Source organism: Balaenoptera acutorostrata, chromosome 15 (assembly GCF_949987535.1).
Source record: "Balaenoptera acutorostrata chromosome 15, mBalAcu1.1, whole genome shotgun sequence".
In the NCBI taxonomy this organism is placed as follows: Eukaryota; Metazoa; Chordata; class Mammalia; order Artiodactyla; family Balaenopteridae; genus Balaenoptera; species Balaenoptera acutorostrata.
Genome location: NC_080078.1, coordinates 62826831 through 62846393, shown reverse-complemented (window position 1 = coordinate 62846393; position 19563 = coordinate 62826831). Strand labels below are relative to the sequence as shown.

The following is a 19563-nucleotide window of genomic DNA, read 5'->3' as shown; positions in this document are numbered from 1 at the left end:
AGGGACAGAGGCAGTGGTCAGCCCTGTTCCATGGTTCTGGGTGGGCTTCCTTCCCAGGACATGTTAATTTGCTGTGTGGCCTTGGGCAGCTCACTTTCCCTCTCTGAACCTGTTTCCTCACCTGTGAAATAGGGTGAATGAGCACCCTATCCCATCTCTGGATTGTCACAATGGCCCTCAGAGTGGCAGAGGACAGTGAAGCTGACGTTGTCATTTGCATTTTATAGAGGAGGAAATTGAGGCCTGTGCTGGGAGTCGGGAGTCCTGGGTTCTAGTCCCAGCTGTTGCTGTCTCTGCTAGGGAGACTTCTCATTTTGGCCTCGGTTTCCCTAGCTGGATCCAGGCCCTGGATCTCTGTGCTGGCTGGACCTCATTTCCTTACCCCTCCACTATGGTGGTGACTCATCCCTCATCATCACGCTGTGTGGCCGAGGCTCAGCCTGGGCGGGGGCCAGCAAGGCTGAGAGAACTCAGAGGAAACCACAGGCCTGGCCCAGCTAGCAGGTGGCGGGCGGACAGGCAGGCAGGGATCAACAGTCCTAGAGGCCTTGCCCATAAGCACATCTCCCACCAAGAGCCTAAGCCAGGCTCCCCAGGCCCCCCAAGCCCCAAGTGCAAGCCCCAGCAGGCTCAGATTCCAAAGTCCCCCATATCCTGCCCCATGTGGCACCTGCTGTAGGGGGACTCCGCACCCATCTGCTGGAACAGGGCAGGGGTGGGGGTGAGGACCTGGCCTTGCCCTCCAGGCCAGTATTCATGGAAGCAGGGGGTGGAAGGATGAACGGTCAAGGTCTCCGTCCAAGATTTCTCAGAGGCAGATAGTGTGGTGGTTAAGAGCAGGGGCTCTGGCCCAGACTGTCTGGGTACAAATCCTGGCTCTGCCATTGACTAGCTGTGTGACCCTGAGCAAATGGCTTAGCCTCCCTGAGGCTTGGCTGCCCCATGGGAGAAATGGACATAACACAACTGCCCACCGTGCAGGGTCACTGGAAGCAGAGTCACGTGAACACACAGAGCTGGGCTAGGGCTGCACCCTGCAAGCACTCGATGCACGTGAGCTGCTGTTACTGCCATTCCTGCTGGAACCAATAAGCCCCCAGCAGGCAGACCAGCTGCCCCCCTTAAGCCAGTCCCACTTCTGAGTCAGCTGTCCTCACAACCAGAAAGGCTGCACCCTATTGGGGTTAAGCTCTCTTGCCCTCTGGGCTGCCCCCTCCAGCAGATGAAGACCCTTCCCTGCCTTGCAGGCCTGGGGTGAGGCGGGCTGGGGCCCATGGGAGGGACCGGAGAACAGCTGTCTCCCCCAGGCCTCCTGGAGGACCCCCGCCACTGCAGGCCCAAACCTCTGGCTCCACCTGGAGACTCTGCTTTCTGCTTACACCTTGTTCAGTGAGAAGCAGAGTGGGCTTGCGGGCAGAGCCTTGCTATGGGAGGTAGAAGAGTCCAGTTCAAGCCCCAGCTTCTGACCTGTTGAAAAACCTTCAAGTTCCTTCCCCTCTCTAAGCCTCAGTTTCCCCCTCCGTAAAAGAGGAATAATAATAATATCTACCTCATGACCTCATAAATGAGTTAATAGACATACAAGCACTTAAATAGAGCCTGACACACAGTAATGTCACCCCTAAATGTTGGCTGGTGCTGTGCCCTCCCTCTTACAGATGAGCAAACTGAGGCACAAAGGGGGCAGCCACTTGCCTAGATCACACACTGGGGAGTCTGGCTCCTGAGGCTGCACTGATAACCACCACATCGCGCACAAAGTGCCGCTAAAGTGCCTGGCCCGCAGCCGTGTTCCGTGAACGGTGGCCAGCTGAGACCTCACCCGGGCGCACACACGCTGTGAAAGGAGGCCACTTCCAACCTGTACATTTATTTACAAGGCACAAGCTGAGAGCAGGTTGGGGGCTGCCGACGGCCTTCCCACTCCTCCTGGGCCTGCTGACGCCATCATCCGAGGCCGTGGGTGACCCTTGGAATGGGGGCCGGAGTGGCTGGGTTGGGCCGGCTTGGCCTTCAGGCAAGCTCGGGGGTGGTCTCCCCTGTCCTCCAGGCCTCTCCCCTCCCCCTCCACCAGGCCCCGGCTGGGTGTCCTCTCTCTCACACAGAGTTCCTGTGTGTTGGTGGTCGCAAGGAAGGTGGGCGGGGGCCGGGCCAGACCAGATGGTGTGTCAGGCCTTATCTGTTGGGAGTGGGGAGGTGGGTGGGGGCATGGAGGACCTCCTTCACAAAGCCTGCTCTGTCTCCCCTGGCAGCTGCGCCTTAGGAATCGCCGTCTGCCTTCCTGCCCCACCAAGGACCTCCCACCCCCAACTGCAGAAACCCCATATGCCAGGACCCCCAGCCCTCCTGCTCTAGCTAGGAGCAAGCCCAGGCCAGGGATGCCCCAGGTGAGGCCAAGCAGGGGTCACCAGAGCAGCAGTTCCAAGAAGGTGAGCCGGGTGGCGTCTCAGCAGGGCCCGTGGCATCTGGGCTGTGGCTGATGGGCCGGAGCCCTGTCTGGGGAGGCATTAGCAGGATGGAATCAGGCCATATCCGAGGCAGCTCACGTCGGGGAAGCAGTCACTGCGCGGGGGCATGGGAGCCCCGAGCCTCCCAGCCTGGTGCAGCCTCGTCCTGGCCAGTCAGCCCTGGCGATCTGGCCCGTCTGCTCCGGCCTTCTGGGCTGTGTGGCCTCAGCCCCGGCCACTGTGCGGCTGCGTCCAGGCCTCAGCTGCTCCTGGGGCTCAGACCCCCAGAGCCATCAGTGCCCCTGAGCTGCTGATCTTCTTGAAGCGGTTGGCAGCACTGACAGCAATGAAGTTTTTCTGAGGGATGAGGGAGAGGGTTAGCAGGGTTACCCAGTCAGCAGCAGGGCAGGGGGAAAGCTGTAGGACAGCCGAGTGTCTCCCAAGGTCCCCTCCATTCCAGGAGGGCTCCATGCCAGGGAGGGCGCGGTGCCAAAATGGCCACAGGGGGTGCCGTGACACTGCAGCCTCCAGGACTCCCTCCCTCATTCAACCTGAGTACCGCTCTGCTCAAGGCAGTACAGTGGTTCCTATTTCACTCCAAGTAAAAACCCCTCATCATGGCCGAGTCCCTCCACGCCCTGCCTCCCGATCCTCTTGGACATCTCCCTTACCCCTTGCTTCTTCCACTCCAGCCGTGCTGGCCTCCTACCTGTTCCTCACACTTGACCACCATGCTTCTGCCTCAGGGCCTTTGCACCAGCTGTTCCCTCTGCCTGGCACACTCCTCCCCCCATACCAGCCTGGCTCAGCCCTCACCTCCTTCAGGTTTTTGTTCACATGTTCCTTCTCAGTGCGCCCTCCCTGGCCACCCTACTAAGAAGTGCAGCCTCTCCCCAGAACTCCTGACCATCCTTATTTTTTTCTAGAGCCCTTCCTTAACTCCTTTTAGTAACTCTCCATCCTCTACCAAAAGTAAGTCCACAAAGACTGAAATCCTTGTCTCTTTGTCCACTGCTGTATCCCCAGTGCCTAGAGGTAGTGGATACTCAAGAAATATTTGGGAAATGAGGGGAGGAAGCCTGTGATGGGGTCAGAGACCTTTTCCTGAGCCCGAGCCACAAATGGACACCCCTCCCTACGGTGGAGATGGGTGGGTGGAGGGCCACTACCCAGGGCAGTAGCCAGCCCAGGACAAGGAGAGAAAAGCCAATTCTGTTTTCCAGACCGAACTGGCTGAGACAGGGCTAGTGGGGCCAGGACTCTTCCTGCCCTGTATCCCCCCCTTCCTCCCCACCCTCAGTTCTGTGGTACCTTCCAGCGCCTCTTCATGAGGTATTTCTTAAGCAAGATCTGGGACTTGAGGCGTCGGTTACAGCGCTTGGCTTTCTCTGCCAGATTGTTGAGCCATGGGTGGGCGAGGCACTGGGCAGCGTTCATCCGGGCCCTGTGGGGAGGGGGCAGCGCGGTGAGGGTGGGTGGCAGGCCAGGGAGGCACCACCCCACTGGCCTCCCGGCCCAGTTCCCGCCCAGCTGGCACACACACACACTGGGCTTGCACACACGGGGTTCGTGTCCTGGGGTGAGCCTCACCTCTGGTCCTTGACAATGAGGTTGGAGACAAAGTCTTTGGCCTCGTCTGACACAGCCTCAAAGGTCTCCTCATCAAAGTACCAGTTGCCCGCTAGAACGTTGTTCAGGGTCTCGGTGTCATCGTCTCCCAGGAAGGGGGAGAGGCCACTCAGCCTAGAGGGAGGGGTTGGCAGGGAGCAGGGAGGTGAGATTGGGTCAGGGATGGGGACAGAGCCTAGAAAGCAGCACCATGCGCTGAAAAGACCCCCAGCCTCTCAAATGGGACAGACCTGGGTTTGAATCTGGCTGGGTGACCTTGGGCAAGTCACTTCCCCTCTCTAAGCCTCATTCTTCTCATCTGTAAAATGGGCATAATCATCCCAGCTTCCCAGGGTTAGAGTGAAGAAGAGGAATGATGAGTGCACTGGGTCATCAAAGCTCTGCTGCCCAGAGCCCTGGGATGGGACACTATGCCTTTGGGGGCCTTGGTTTCTCCATCTATAAAATGGGTACAAAGTTCCCTTTCCTGGTTCGCCCTAGCACGCCCAACGCCCCACAAACCCCTGACTGAGGCAGTGGGGAGGTGGAAGCAATCTAGGCCTCAGCTGCCCACCCATGTGCCCCAACCCCATAAACAAAAGGCACCCTCAGGACTCACAGCATGTAGGTGATGACCCCCAGGCTCCACATGTCTGTCTTATCGGAGATTTGGTCGTAATTCACTACCTCAGGTGACAGGAATTCTGGGGTCCCAAAATTCACTTTCAGCTTCTTGTTGGGGTTATACCTGGAGGTGAGGCCAAGAGCTCAGAGCACAGCTCCCAGGCCATTCCCAGACACCCTCCGACCTTCCCCCGGCCCTGCCCACCTCAAGGCTGGCCCTGCCATGCCACCCACCCAGGTGGTACCTCCGTGCCAGGCCGAAGTCAATGATCTTCACCAAGTGGCCCGTGGTGTTGACGCACAGGATGTTCTCTGGCTGAAGAGAAGGGGGTGGCCTGGATTGACCTCTGACCCGGCTCACCCTCCCTCCCTGCCCAGGTCCATCCAAGTCCCAGGTTCCCGGGACTAGAGGCCCAGGCTGCCAGAGTGGACAGCCCATCAGAGACCCTCAGACCTGCAGGCTCCAGGCACAGAGGAGGAGCCTCAGGCCTGAGAGGGCCTCTTCCAGGGCAGGAACCACTTTCTCCAGGCCTCCTTGCTCCCCACCCTCAGCGTCTAACAAAGCGCCCAGCAGATACTCAGCCAAGGCTCCCAGAAACCCTGTGCCCCAAGCACAGGTGAACATGTGAGTCACATGCAAGGCTAGTCCCTCCCACTCTGGGCCTCCATTTCCTCTTCATGTAACACAAGGACAGAGGACTAATCTGAGGTTGCAGGGCAGAAACGTTGTAAGTAGTTAACAATGGTTAAAAGGCAGATTTTGCACAAAAACCCTGATTTTCAGCACCTCCTGAACCACTGGAAGCCCCAGCCGCATGGCTACACACGGCTGGGAGGGAGTTGCCCCTGACCCCTGTGATGGGCAGAAGTCCTCCACTTCCCTGGGGCCTCCACCTCGTTTAATGGGGTTCTGTTCTTCATCTGGGCTTTGTGTGCATCTGATTTGAGGCCCCAAATGATAGGCCTTCTGAAGGTCCTTTCACATTGCTGTCCTCATTCAGAGCAGGATGCTAGCGACTTCAACAGCCCAACCCAGTGCTCCACCGAAACAGGGAAAGGAAAGAAAGGCCCCAGGATACAATCGGTAGGGGAAATGTGACAGATTCAGACCTCCTTTTGGAGGACAGGGGACTTCCTGAAAAGCCCTGCAGCAAGAGCCCTGGGAAGTGCCTTCAGGCTGTGGTTCACCCAAGTTACTTGACGTGAAACCCTTTATTGATGAAAAACTTACTGCTTTCCTGAAAAAAACACTTTAGGATACAGAGACGTAAGGTTGACCTTCTTCCCAGGACACTGCATTTTAATTGGAGACCCTGCCCTACCCCAAAGAAAATGGCTTTCACGGGAGAAGGGCAGGCTCCGAGGCCACTGCGCAGGCACCCACTCTGTCCAGAAACTCAGGAGTCACCCACACTCCTTCCTTTCCCTCTGCCCTCCGCCATCCAAACCATCAGAAACCCGGCTGGCTCTATTTTCAGAATGCATCCATCATCTGACCACTTCCCATCCCTCCCCCACTGCCACTGGTTCCAGCCCCATTATCTCTCTCCTGGCTTATTATGACCGCCTCCGAAATGCCCTGCTGCCACGGTGGCCCCACTGAAACTCATCTCTTTACCCTCCTCGCTTGCTCGCTTGTCGGTGGGGATGATAACAGCACACCTGACCCGATGGGCTGTCACACACTCTGAACACACCCTGAGCAGCTCTGACCCCCAGTAAGCACGGTGGAGGTGTTAGCCCACAGCAGCTGGAGCATCTCCTGCTTTGGACCTCGAATGCTCCAGCCCTTGCCTGCTTCTCCAGTTACACCTTGTATGTTTCCCCATTACTCTCATGTACTTCTTCATAACACTTTTAATGGTTTAAAATGATCTATTCATTGGGTTATTACTGTATGAATGTCTGTTTCCCCCACTGACCTGTGGGACAGGGGCGTGTCCTCATCATCCTGATGGTACCACCCCACTGGTGGCATTCAGGCTCCAGTGGGACAGGGGCATTCAGGCTCCGTGGGACAGGGGCGTGTCCTCATCATCCTGATGGTAATGCCCATGCCCAGCACTGTGCACAGTAGCACAGGAGCAGGTACTTGGTACGTATTTACCAAGTGAATGAATGAAAGGACCATCCACTTAGCTAACCCACATCAGTGTTCAGATTTCATCTTCTCCACTAGCCTTGCCACTGATCCCACAAACATAAACACCTGCCATAAGGATGGGGCTACTCGTGGGCTACTCATGGGGCTCCTGCCCACTCCACGCCACGGCCATGTCTCTCAGCTCCAGACAGCCACTGCCAGCTGATCAGAGGTGGTGGGATGCGTAAAATCTATTTGCTCTCCCTGACCTGCTACATGCAGGGTACTAATAAGCAAGGTCAGAAGAGAGACATAATCTTTCACTACACATTTTGTTAGCGCCTGCCACGTGCGTATTGCTGCACTGACACTATACTTACTGATGTCTTTTTCTGACTCCCCTTCTAGAACGTAAGCTCCATGAGGGCAGGTGTTTTTATCTATTTTGTTCACCACTGGATCTCTACCACCTAGAACACTGCCTGGCATCTAGTAGGCCCTCAACAAATATTTGTGGAATAAATGAACAAACATTCGCAGTGCCTATCAGAGGCCTGCACTGAGGCAGGCGCTTTTGCAACACTTATCAGCAAGTTTCACGTGTGAGACACTGAGTGTGGGGCAAGAGACCCTTTCAACAAGTACTTAGTACCAGACTACGAGCTCCTGAGAGCTGGGACCAGGTCTTTTTTGCTCTTTGATGTGTCCCCTGGCTCCTGATACTTACTAAGTACTCAATAAACCCTTTTTGAATCTACAGATGAAGGCTGGATGGAGGAGGAGGAGAGGTTGGGGGATGGAGGAATGGCTGGCTGCGACACTGGTCTCAGGTGGTTGGATGCCGCTCCCGACCCCTCCCGGGAGCCCCCACCCCGGTACCTTGAGGTCCAGGTGCAGAACCCTCATCTTGTGCATGAAGAGGATCCCGTCGCAGATCTGCCGGACAAACACCATGGTGTCCACCTCAGTCAGATGGTAGTCCTCGTCCACAATCCTCTCGAAGAGCTCGCCGCCCTCGATGCTGTGTGCACAGACCCCTCTGCAGGCTTGCTTCCGGGCCCGCTGCCCCCTCCCCAGGCCCCACCCCAATGATGGCACTCACTACTCCATGAAGAGGACGATCTCGTGCGAGGTCTCAATGGCTGCATAGAGCTGGATCAGGTTGCGGTGGTTCAGCTGGTTCATAACCTCGATCTCAAGCATCACCATTTCCTGGGGACCAGGGAAGTCAGGGGTATCGTCCGAGCATCATTACTCCCTGCCCTCCACCCTCCACACCTTTGCCCTTGACCAGACCTGTTGGGCCTTGCCTGGACCACTGCCCACCTCCTCCTTGCTGGTCTCCTCGCCTCCCACCTCTCCCCACCCTCAAGCCTGTGTCCTCACCACACAGTCACTCCTGCTGGGACACCTTTCCTTTGCTGGTTCTTCTCCTCCCCCTGGCTGAATAGTGGGCTCCATCCTTACTGCTCAGCACTCCCCGCTCTATACTCTCCCCCCGGGCGTTCTCCTCAAGTCCCGTGCCTTGAAATTCCATCCAAATGTGATTGATTTCCAAATCCATATCTCCACCTCCGAGTGCTCCTTTAAACTCCAGACACCAATCTCTCTAACTGCCTACCTTCCCTCCCCTTGAATGTCTGACTAACAGGCATCTCAAATCTCTCATGTCCAAAATTAAACTCTTGATACCACCCCTTCCCCACAATTGAGCTGCCCCCAGCTTGCCCATCAGCAAAAGGCCGTCACTCTTCACTTGGGTGTGCAGGACAAAAAGTTAGGAGCTTTCCCAGATTCCTGTCTTATTCTCACTTCCTCACACCCTTCATCCAACCCATCAGTAAATCCTTTGACTCTACCCTTAAACTAGATTACAAATCCAATAATTTCTCACCTCCCCCATCACTGCCTTCCTAGTCTCAGCTGCCATTATTTGTCACTTTCAGAAAGTTTGCAAACCAGTGGTCACAACTGTAGCGGGAAATCAACAATGGTAGGAATATTTACACCAGGGAAATTGGTAAATGCTACAGATCAGGTCTCTCCCCAGAACTATGCCCCCAGAGCATTGGATCACTGCCTGGACTGCTCTGTTTTTCCTGTTATTCCATTCCTTGGTTGATACCTCACCTTCCACGCCACTTCCTCAGAGAGGCCTAACCTCACTTGATCCTACCTGAACGGCCCCCATCGACCCTGTTCCTACCTGGCTTTACTTTTCTTCCTAACACTTCTCAGTTCCTGACACCCTGCTTTTTGTTTTAGTTTGGTTTTAGCTGTCTGTCCCTCCTCTCTAGCATGTCAGGACTTGTTTACTACCATTTTCCTAGCACCTGGCACATTGAACAGCACAGAAAAGGTGCCCAATAATTAATTAACCAACAGCTGACTCCAATTAATTTACACAGCACATATGTCTTGAGCATCTACACTGAGCCAGGTCCATGATAGAGGCCTTGGATCCAGCAGTCAATAACATGGATCCAGGGCCCGTCAAGTGGAAGCGACAGAGAAAGACAGAGTCACATAGAAAATCCATGCTGTTCAAATGTGCTCAGAGCCACGGTGAGGCATTCAAGGCTGCAGCACTTCCTCTGGAGCTGCTTCTCCTGCTTCCCCAGGCCTCTGCAGGTGCTGTTGTCTCTGCTCCCCCGGCCTTGACCTTGACTCAAGCGTTCCCAGCAGGTACCTGGCCTTGACCTTGACTCAAGCGTTCCCAGCAGGTACCTGTCGTTTCTGGCCCTCAGGACTTTTTTCCACAGACTTCTCTGTTTGAAACTCTCTCCCCTGCCTTCCCCACTGGAAAAAGCTCCTCCTTCTTCAAAGTCTTCGTTCAGGAGAAGCTTCCCTGAACCCACGGATGAGTCAGGAGCCTCCTTTGTGACCCCACCCCCACCCCCGCCCTAGCTTTCCTGAGTTATAGCTCTCACCATGCCAGCCTGCTAGGTCACCATCACCTCCTCACACACCCAACTCCCTCACTCCACGTGAGCCTCTGCCTCATTCATTCAGCCATTCATTCACTCCTTGAACAAACACTGCTCTGAAGCAGGCCTGGGCTGGGTGTTAGAGGCAGAGCCCTTGAGGCCTGTTTACCCTGGTGCTCTCTGAGGGCAGGGACCAACTGACTTCCCTCTGGGACCTCCAGCACCAGTACGGGGCCTGGACTCATCGGCACTTATTGACTTGAACCAAACAGAGGGCATGAAGGGGGTAAGTCCCCAGGATAAATTCACTAACCACGGGGTCAAGTTTATGGTCAGGGGCATCAGGCCCCTGTGGCAGGGCTATCTGTCTGTCTGTCTGTCTATCTGTGTGATATCTTCAGTGCATTAAGCTTCGTACACCAGGCCCCTGGTGCAGATGTGTGGGTGGAGGGCGTTGAGAGGCACCCACTCCAAGGATCCCCTCCCCCTCCCACACAGCCAGACCCCTACTACCTTGTCTTTGGGCGTCTGTTTCTTGATGACCTTGGCTGCTAACTTGAGGCCTGTGGCTTTCTCTGTGCAGGTACAGACTTCTCCAAACTTGCCACTGGATAGAGAAGAGGCTGGGAATGAGGGAGTTCTAAGGGCCACGGGGTGAGGGGGTGTGCTCTGTTCCCTGTGAGTTGGGGGCACACATCCCAGCCAGCTCCGATTCCCTCCAGAAACCACGAGCTCTACTGCAGGGACAATGGCTGAATCACATAGACCACAGGCCCAGGAAGGGTAGGCTCATCAAAGGATGGCCGCTGATGTGCAGCTCACAGACTGTGGCAGGGAGGGGCCCTGGGCCCTGGGGGAGGGCACCTTCAGGACTTTTAACAAAGCAGGAATCGCCTTGAGGGGGTCAGTATGGTGCCCGAAACTGAGACAGACAGGAAAATACTATATGCTTCCTATGGGAGACACTGAATGACCAATGGTGTGTTTGTGTGAGTGAGATTGACACACCAGCCATGTAACAGGGTGCACACAAGTGTGACCATGTGGAACCAATTTTGTCCACGTGGCTCATGTGTCTGGGCCTCTCATGGGGAAGATGTAAGGCTTGGGGGCGCGATGCTTTCCTGCTGGTGGGCCAGGGGCTTGAGGCCCCAGCTCTCACCCGCCCAGTGCCTCCTTGGAGTTCAGGCTGAACTGACGGCTGATGTTCCCAGTCCTCAGCTCCACGATGCGGTGGGGGAATGGGGCCGGGGGTGGCGGGCAATCATCTGTGAAGCGGAGCAAAGCCATCACAGTCAGTGCCAGGGCTGCTGAGGACCCACCCTGGCACCACACCCTCCTGCCTGGCCTGGGCCCCATCCAGGGAAGTTCAGCGAGTGATACCTGGGGGACAGCTGGCTCCAGGATAGGGGCTAAGGGCCTAGTTTCCAATTTCAGCTCTGCTACCAACACGCACCCTCCTTGGGAGGCCTCTGCCTCTGTCAGAGGGGGGCTCAGCTTCTCCCGGCACAACAGTGGAGATGGCTGATTGGACTTCTCGGACCCTCCCACGTTATAAGGTATGAAGACTCCATCCCAAGCTATCTGCATTTCCATTAAAGAAAAAAAAAAGGCATCTATAATGGAGTACCCAATAGGGGTTACTATGTCTGTTGTGGTAGGGGATGGGACCTGCCTACCAACCCCTCTAATAACACCGCAAGCTCTCACCACTTGTGGAATGGGTGTCCTACCTGGACCTGGCCCAGAAGCAGAGGTGGGGGTTGAGGGGCCGGGGGCGGCCCAGGGATGGAGATGTTGGTAGGGAGAGGCTGCCACCTAGTGACAGCTTGGGGAACAGCATGGGGACAGACAGGCTGAGTCACGGGGAATGGAGACCTCTTTATAAATAGCAAGAGGCCGCAGGGAAGCCGGTGATAAATCAGGCGGCCCTTGGAGGTTGTTCAGGTCTGTCACTCAAGGATGTGATTGCAGGGTGGAGTAGGCCCGGAGGTCTGGGCCGCTGCTCAGGGGAGGAGGCAGGGCTCCTGGCTGCCGCCCAGCCGCCTAAGCCCTCCCACCCTGTCTGGGTGGCACTGCGCCGCTCACTAGGCAGGTTGGCGGGTCTCCCAGGGCACCTCAGCCTGGAGGAGGGGGGTTGTCAGGACACTGTGGGCTCTCCTGACCCCATCTCAACCCACCCCCAGCCCTGCCGCACTCCTGCCCAGGTCCTTTTCCTATTCACCTGCTCGCCAAGCTCACTCATGCTCAACGGCTCCCTGCTGCCCGCTGAATAAACCGTCGTCACTTAAGGCCATTCCACAGTCCTGCCCCATCTCACGTGCCCAGGTACCTTGGTCACCACCACCACCCCCTCCCCACACTCACACCTGTGCTCTTCAGCTCAAGAACCCTCTATGGCTCCCAGGAGCCTCCCCACCCGCCCAGGATGCAGTTTAACTACCAAAGCCTGGTACTTGAGCCCTTCTACAGATTGACTTCAAATCCCACTGTCCAGAGAATTGGTGTTGCTCCAATAACGTGCCTGATTTTTTTTTTTTAAAGCCCCATTTTAGTCAAAGTAGAAGAAAGTAAAAAGTGAGCTCTGGAGTCAGGCTGTCCTGACAGGTTCATATCCCGTTCTAGCTATGGGTTTGGGGTGCCCCACTTTCCCTTTTTCAGCCCCCGTTTCCCCATCTCTCAAAGGGGACCAGGAACTCGTACTTCCCGGGGTTGGGTGACACTTAGATGAGTCAGGCTGGATGAGGTGGCTCAGAGGGGTTTAGTCCTCTAAGTGGGGAGACACTGGGAGCCCGCTCCCTCTTACCTCAGCCCCAGGGCAGCCCCGGCCTACCCAAAATCTGGAAGCAGTCCTCCTCCCTGGCTGTGGGACTGAGGGCCTGTCCCTCCTCCGATCTCTCCGAGGGAACAGCCTGGAACTCGATCCCCCTCGAGGTGTCCCCTTGCACCTCAGCCTGGCCAGCCTGGCCTGGAGCCTTCTCTTCTGTTTCCTTCTGGCTGCCTTCTGGGAGGTTCTTCTCTCCTTCTGCTACCTTGGCTGGCTCAGAATCCGTGGGGCCTGGGGTCACGGGCACCCCTTCAAAGATGAGTTCTGATGCCTCATCTGGGGGCTTCTCAGCCAGCGGCTTCTCAGGGCTGGAAGTGAGAACACAGAGGTGACGCCCTCAGCAGCCACAGCCCCGCCAGCAGGCAGGTCTCCCAGAGCCCCATCTGCAATCTGGAGCGAATATGACCACGCCCCTGCCCCCGCCCCAAACGCGTGGGGTGATACATCTGAATTCACTTCATACAAAATCAAGGGATGTTAATAATACCATAAATGTCTATGGGTTTTTTTTTCCTGGCCATACCACATGGCATGCGAGATCTTAGTTCCCCCGACCAGTGATTAATCTGTGCCCCCTGCAGTGGACGCGCGGAGCCCTAACCACTGGACCACCAGGGAATTCCCATGTCTGTGGTTGTTATCTTGAGTATCAATGCACTGATAGATCATTAATAACTGTTAACAGGATTGTTGATTTGGTTAATCATTATGTGGCAACAATTAGGAAGGTTATGTAGCTCTTGATTCATAAAACTGTGGTGATGCAATTGATAATGTATTAATGATATTAATTTATATTACCACATAATTCGAACTGATATGGTAAGTGTTATTATTGTGGCTTACGATAAATACATCATTAATAACCTCATTAATATGACTGGCATTCAGGTAAGGATAACGGATTGCACCATAAGACTGGAGCTATATTATGGTTCTAAGAGTATTGGTAATGATCTATCAGTCTGGCTATTAGTCATCTTTCCATATTATACCAATAATTGTATTAAGCAGATGGGTTATCCTTTCCTCCTGACATCTCAATCCTGCCCTTGGTGAGACCCGAGTTCATGGGGTAAGGGGAACTCTGGACTCCAGATGCCTGGAGAAGAGGTCTTTGAGGACCTCTCCTGCCTGACATTCCAGGCTTCTGTGAACTATCACAAAATCCTGGTTTCTGCAGGGAGACAAAGTGGTCAGGCCGATGCCCAGGACAGAGGGAGGTGAACATCAGAACTACCCGGTCTAGCACTGAATGTGATGACGGTGCCCAAGACAGAGGAACTGCAGGACTCCTCCCCGCTCCCGGCCAGGGGCCATTCACCTCGAGATGGCGGCAGGGCAGCTGGGGCTGTGCAGAAAGGCGGGTGGGCTCCTCTTGGTTGCTGCTTGGCCTTCTGTTGCGTTCTTCTGCAGCTTGGGTTCTCCGATGTCCTGGCTGCCTGGGGTCCCCTGCTTGGCCTCGGGCTCCTTGACACTGACCTCGGCTGTCGCGGACTCCTGGGGCAGGGCGGCCGGCTGCCCAGCACTGCCCTCCGCAGGCCCCCCACCCAGGTGTCCTTCTCCCTTGGGGTCCTGGCTGCTGGTTGAGGGTTGGGCCAAGGTACCACCCCCTTTCTCTGCAGCTAGGGCTTCAGCATCTTTCTTCAGGGTGAGTGGATGAAGTTCTTCCTTTGGGTCTGGGGGACCAATTTCTTTCTCTGGGTTTGGGGGATTAGGATCCATCTCTGGGTCTGGGGGACCAGGGTCTTTCTCTGCAGCTGTGGGTCCTTCACCTGCTGCACGTTTAGGTGCCTTGTCTGCAAAGGAGGTGAAACACCAGTCAGGATCCACCCTCCTACGCCTCCTTCCCCAGCTAGGCTGGCCAGAGACCAGCTCCAGGCCCAGGTCCCCACCCAGGCCACAATTTGCAAGGCCTTGTCCCACTGAGCCTCTGGGGCCACTCCATGGGCTCTAGAGATGGGCTGCCAGGACCTCGGCGGCCCTGTGTGGGAGGCTCTGGTCTCCTGGTGGGCCTTGATGCCCCTGCCATCCCTTGCCCTGAGTGTTCAGGCGCCAACAATGGGGACTTCATGTTTTCCCAGTCTCTCTGGGGAAGGCTTCATGTTGGCCCTTGATCCAGCCCCACTGTACCAGAGATAACCCTGATTTCTTGGTCCTCCATGCGCCATAAAGGAGGCCTCAGGCACAGAATTCCCCCTGAGGAACAGGCCCAACTCTGGATTCAAACACCCCTTCCCAAGCTCCTCCCTCCATCTCCTGCCCCAGCTTGGCACCTGTTGATGGGCTCTGGATTCCCAGCTCCACTGCTCCGTTTTCTGTCGCCATGAGGTAGGGAGGCGTGTGCTTCTGCTTGTCTAACTCAAGTCTTTCTAGCTGCAGAGAGAAGAGAAAGGTGTGTCGGGCTGCAGGATTCCTCCTCCTGTCTGGCTGAGAGGAGGCCAGGGCCAGCTGACTGAGGGGAGAGAGGCACCTGGAGCAGAGAGGGGCAACCTGGTGTCTGTCTGTCTCGCAGCGGCTGCCCAGGAGCAGTCCTGGGGCAGTTGTAAGGGATTGGGCCGGGTGGGCAGAGGCGGAGGCAGGGGTGCAGGAAGGGAGGCGGGGGCGGAGGAGAGGATCTCTTACACCAGGGGCCATGCAGCTCAGACTGCCACCACCTGTCACTCTTGGCCCCCGTTCAGAGGACACGGCATTCTTCCCATGAACTGACTGGGGGGAGAGTGGTGTTGGAACAAGCAGGAAGAGAAAGAGGGAGGGGGCACCTGGGGCCCTGCGGGAGCAGCTTTCTCCCAGGCCTTGCCTGGTATCTCTGGCTTAGATGAAATGCGGGGGGGGCTTGAAGAAGAGGGGCTCTCAGGCAGGGCTGAAGGACAAGACTATGCCCAGGCCAGGCTCTGGCTCTGCCTGCATCTCCTGGGGTTCCCCGGAGCCTGGTTAGAACCACACAGGCCCGGGGGTAATCACCCTGACCCTAGCGCTCAGCTCGGCGTCCACAAGCCCTGCCCCTGGCCTCTGGATCTGCTTGGAGCATCTTTGGGTAAAAAATGGTCTCAGGGGCACTTGCTCAACACGTCCACGGGCCTGAAAGCGTTTTCTTTGAAAATGTCTTCTTCCTGGGCCCCTGGGGAGATGGAGGCTGCCCCAAGTGGCTGTGAGGGATGGTCAGGGCTCTCTCGCCCCTCCCCTGAGCTGATCCAGGTCTTTTCAACGGCCCGCCTGGAAGGAGGGGGCTGGCTGGTGGAGAGTCTTTTCCCAGGATCCTCCACCACAATGGTGACCCAGGGGCCACTCCAGCCCGAGGTGTTCAAGTGGAGATGGGATGCAGAGAGGTATGATCCAAAGGGCCTTCCATTACCCAGGGGCTAACTGCCCAGAGCCTTTCTCTGTGGGGCACTTGAGAACTAGCCCCAAGCCGAGTGCATTGGAAATAGCTCTGGAGTGGATGTCTGGGTTCAGGTCCTGACTGTGGTGACCTGTCCAGTCGTTCCAACCCCACTCCATGGTCCAGCTCCTCTAATTATCAAATGGAGAAATCAACTCCTGCCCCCTGTTGAGAGGAGTGGGGAAATGGCTTGAGAATGCAGCACAACTGAACAATGGGAAATTGTGTAGCTGTAAAAAATATGGAGGAAGCTGTGAATGAACTGACATGAAGCAACCTACAAAGTGGGAGGAGAAAAAGCAAGGCGCAGAATAGCATGTAGAGGATGCTATCATTTGTGCAAAAGGGGTTAAGATTTCTAATAGAGAACATAATATAGCTAATGTATAAAATTTCCCTTTACACACATAAGGATTTCTTTGGCAGAATAAGAAACTGGGGACCAGAGGTGGGAGAAAGGTATCACTGCACACCCTTTTACTTTTTTTTTTTTTTTAATAAATTTATTTATTTATTTTTGGCTGCGTTGGGTCCTCGTTTCTGTGTGAGGGCTTTCTCCAGTTGCGGCAAGCGGGGGCCACTCTTCACCGCGGTGCGCGGGCCTCTCACTGTCGCGGCCTCTCTTGTTGCGGAGCGCAGGCTCCAGACGCGCAGGCTCAGTAGTTGTGGCTCACGGGCCCAGTTGCTCCGCGGCATGTGGGATCTTCCCGGACCAGGGCTCGAACCCGTGTCCCCTGCATTGGCAGACAGACTCCCAACCACTGCGCCACCAGGGAAGCCCCCCTTTTACTTTTTTATTTGAACCCAAAACTATGTGAACAGATTACTGTTCAAAATGAGTGATGTTTTCTTAAGTGAGCAAATGCTGGGGCTGTCTGTCCAAGGCTAGCAAAAACCGGAGTGGGAGCCCCTTCCGCAGTCTTGCTGCCTTGTGTCTGCCTGTCCTCCTCTTCTGACCTGGCCCTCCTCTCTTCCATTTCTCTCCTTCAGCGTCTAGTTGACAGCCTGCCTCTTATAGGAAGCAAAAATACTAATGCCTATACAGTAGTCGCCACACGTGCAGGGCCTCTAAGTGCTCCTGTGTAGGTTCACTCACGTGATCTTCAGAACAACCAGATGAGGTAGATACGATTACAGATGGGGAAACTGAAGCTCAGAGAGGTTAAGTAACTGACCCAGGGCCATCGGGCTTGTAAGGGACTGAGCTGGGATCTGAACCCAGGCTCTCTGAAAGGATGGGAGCTCCCATTTTTTGAGTGCCTGCTATTATTAGCTTTATCCACATTGTATTAAAACATCATCTTGATAATAACTCTGTGAGGAGATTTCATCCCATTTTCTAGATGAAGACGGCAGAATCAAAAGAGTAACTTGCCAAAAGTCACTCCACAAGGAAGAGAGTTGGGCCAGAAATGTGCTTCTTTACAGCCCAAAACTCTTCTTTCTTGCCTAAAATTTCCCAGCCTGTGTCTCACCCCATCTCCCTGCTGGGTACTGGCTTTATGGATCTCATAACATTCTGAAGGTTGAAATGCTTCCTGCCTGTGCCTATGATCTGGACCCCCAGTCCTCTATTTGGTTGTCCCCACAGGACGTTCTGGTTTAGCTTGAAATGTTGGACCCCCTCTTCTGAGCTCCTTCAGCTCCAGGCTGATCTCACCGTTGCCACTGTCCGGGAGCCCTTCGAGGGCAGGGGCTGTATGATGCTCACATGTGTCCCTGGCACAAAGTGTCCTTGCCAATCAGTGTCCGATGAGTATCCAAGTGACTAGCAAGGCTCTGGACCGGGTTCTACCATGATGGCCCTTGCTGATGTCCTCTTGTTATGATTGTGGTTATCAGTACTGATCATTTATTGAGTGCCCATGAAGGGCCACTAAGGGCTCTGCCAAGGGTTTTGCCCAGCTCATTGGATCTTCACAAAGGACTCTAGGGGCCAAGTTCTAGACCATCTTAAAGATTCAGAAAAGTTCGATGCTGAGAGAGGGTAAGAGGCTTGTCCCTAGAGTCACACAGCTATTGAATAACTTCAAACTACCCAGATTCATATCCAGAGCCACCTCCCAGTGAGACCAAAATCGAGGCTGGGACAATATAAGGGGTTTTAATTGCTGCACTTGTTACTGTTATGATTCCCAAATAATAACTAGCATTTCTTGGACTCTCATTAAATGGGCCAGGTCCCGTCCCCACACTCCACACTTACCGCAGTCCTGCTGAGCAGCGGTTGAGGAACTCTGACAGTGAAGCTCTCAGACTAATGACCGTGAGGCTTGGGCAAATGCTTTCTCTGGTCTCCTCATCTGTAGGATGAGCACCTTCTTCACAGGGGGAGATATGTAAAGCATTTAGAACAGTGCATGGGTACTCAGTGAGTGCTGTATAAATGTCAGCTATATCATCCCCATTTCACAGATATGAAAGGAAAACTGAGTCACAGGGCAAAGTCACAGAGTTGGGTTTGAACCATCTAACACAATGCTCAGCTCATAACTACTCTGCCCCACTGCTCTCTCCCGGAATGGCTGGGAGCATTTAGTGAGAACATGTATGTAGGGTGCTTGGCACGGTACCTGCAGCACTGTGTGTGAGGTCTCCATAATGTGGGCTCCCAGAGGTCTCAGCTGTCCCTCAGGCTACTCCACAGTCCCTCCCGCTGAGATGAGAGCCTGGCCTGGTTCCGGATCCACAGGATTACCTGCAGCTTACTCGCCCGCCCGCTGGGGCTGAGCTCAGCTCAGCCAGCTGTTCCCTGGGAGTCCCCAAGCTTCTTCTCAGAGCTCCCTTGGAGGCGTGAGAGGGGTGAGGGGGGCACAGGGAGACCTCCCCAACCCAGCTGGGGGCTGCCAGAGCCCCTGCCCACCCTTAAGAAGGGGCTTTCCTGCCATGCACCAGCTGTGCGGCCACCCTCCTTGCCTCCACAGGGGCAGGGCAGGAAGTGTGACAGTGCCAGGACCAATTAAACCCACCAGGGGAATTAAGGTCAGCAGGATGCAATTATGCCTGTTGGATTTAACAAGGCGAGAGGGAAGGTTTCTCCAGCCAGAGTTCACGGCTCCTTAGGCCTCTTGCCCTGGAAGGCTCTGCATTCCAGAAGCCTGGGCTCCCAGGCTCACCCATCCCTGGGAGAATTCCTGGGGCGTGGAGGGGTTAACTCCACTCGGGCACTGCTTCCCTGGCTCCTGGAGGAAATAGACCCAGCCAAGAGGCTTTAAAAGGACCGGCTCAGAGGAGACATTTCCTGGCCTGACCCTCTTCCCTGCTCGGCTGTGATGGAAAATCCAAGGAGTTGAGCAACGACCTTTCTGACTCCAAAGAATGCAGCCAACTCCCCTCACGACTTTCCCTCCAATCCTGATAATGGGAGCCACTCAGGGCTGTTTTCTCCTGCTCTCTCCCACCTTGGGCCCCTGAGCCTGGGGCTTTGGCAGTACCAGCCCCCGGGAAAGCCCTGGTAAGGCTGCTGTCCTTACTGCGTACCCTGTCCTTCCCTCCAAGGCTGGTAAGCAGAGATCTATGGACATTCTGTGTGGCCAGTTGGATGTAGATTTCTCTGGAAGTTCAAATGACACTATTCCAGCCCAGAATTTGTAGAGTTTTATCACTAAGATTATTACTCAGTGCTCTACTCTGTGGCAAGGAATAAACTGGTCACTCTGGGGACA

The 19563-nt window shown here is 55.2% G+C and overlaps 1 protein-coding gene and 1 long non-coding RNA gene across 2 annotated transcripts; both read right to left on the bottom strand.

Moving 5' to 3' along the window:
• Positions 1–1850: 1850 nt before the first annotated feature.
• Positions 1851–15098, bottom strand: MYLK2 (myosin light chain kinase 2). Its single transcript, XM_007193307.3, has 13 exons — positions 14990–15098; positions 14793–14892; positions 13841–14315; positions 12523–12824; positions 10852–10957; positions 10203–10296; positions 7865–7974; positions 7642–7783; positions 4925–4995; positions 4675–4803; positions 4038–4190; positions 3759–3891; positions 1851–2804 (listed from the first exon to the last, which is right to left on the bottom strand). The coding sequence occupies exons 2-13, from the start codon at positions 14842–14844 to the stop codon at positions 2724–2726; spliced, it is 1848 nt and encodes a 615-aa protein (XP_007193369.2). The 5' UTR covers positions 14845–14892; positions 14990–15098; the 3' UTR covers positions 1851–2723.
• A 1355-nt stretch (positions 15099–16453) lies between these two features.
• On the bottom strand, positions 16454–18628 carry LOC130704824 (uncharacterized). The gene is made up of 3 exons (XR_009005309.1): positions 18472–18628; positions 18105–18219; positions 16454–16632 (listed from the first exon to the last, which is right to left on the bottom strand). It is a non-coding gene; the product is annotated as an uncharacterized LOC130704824 (long non-coding RNA).
• Between the last annotated feature and the right edge of the window lie 935 nt (positions 18629–19563).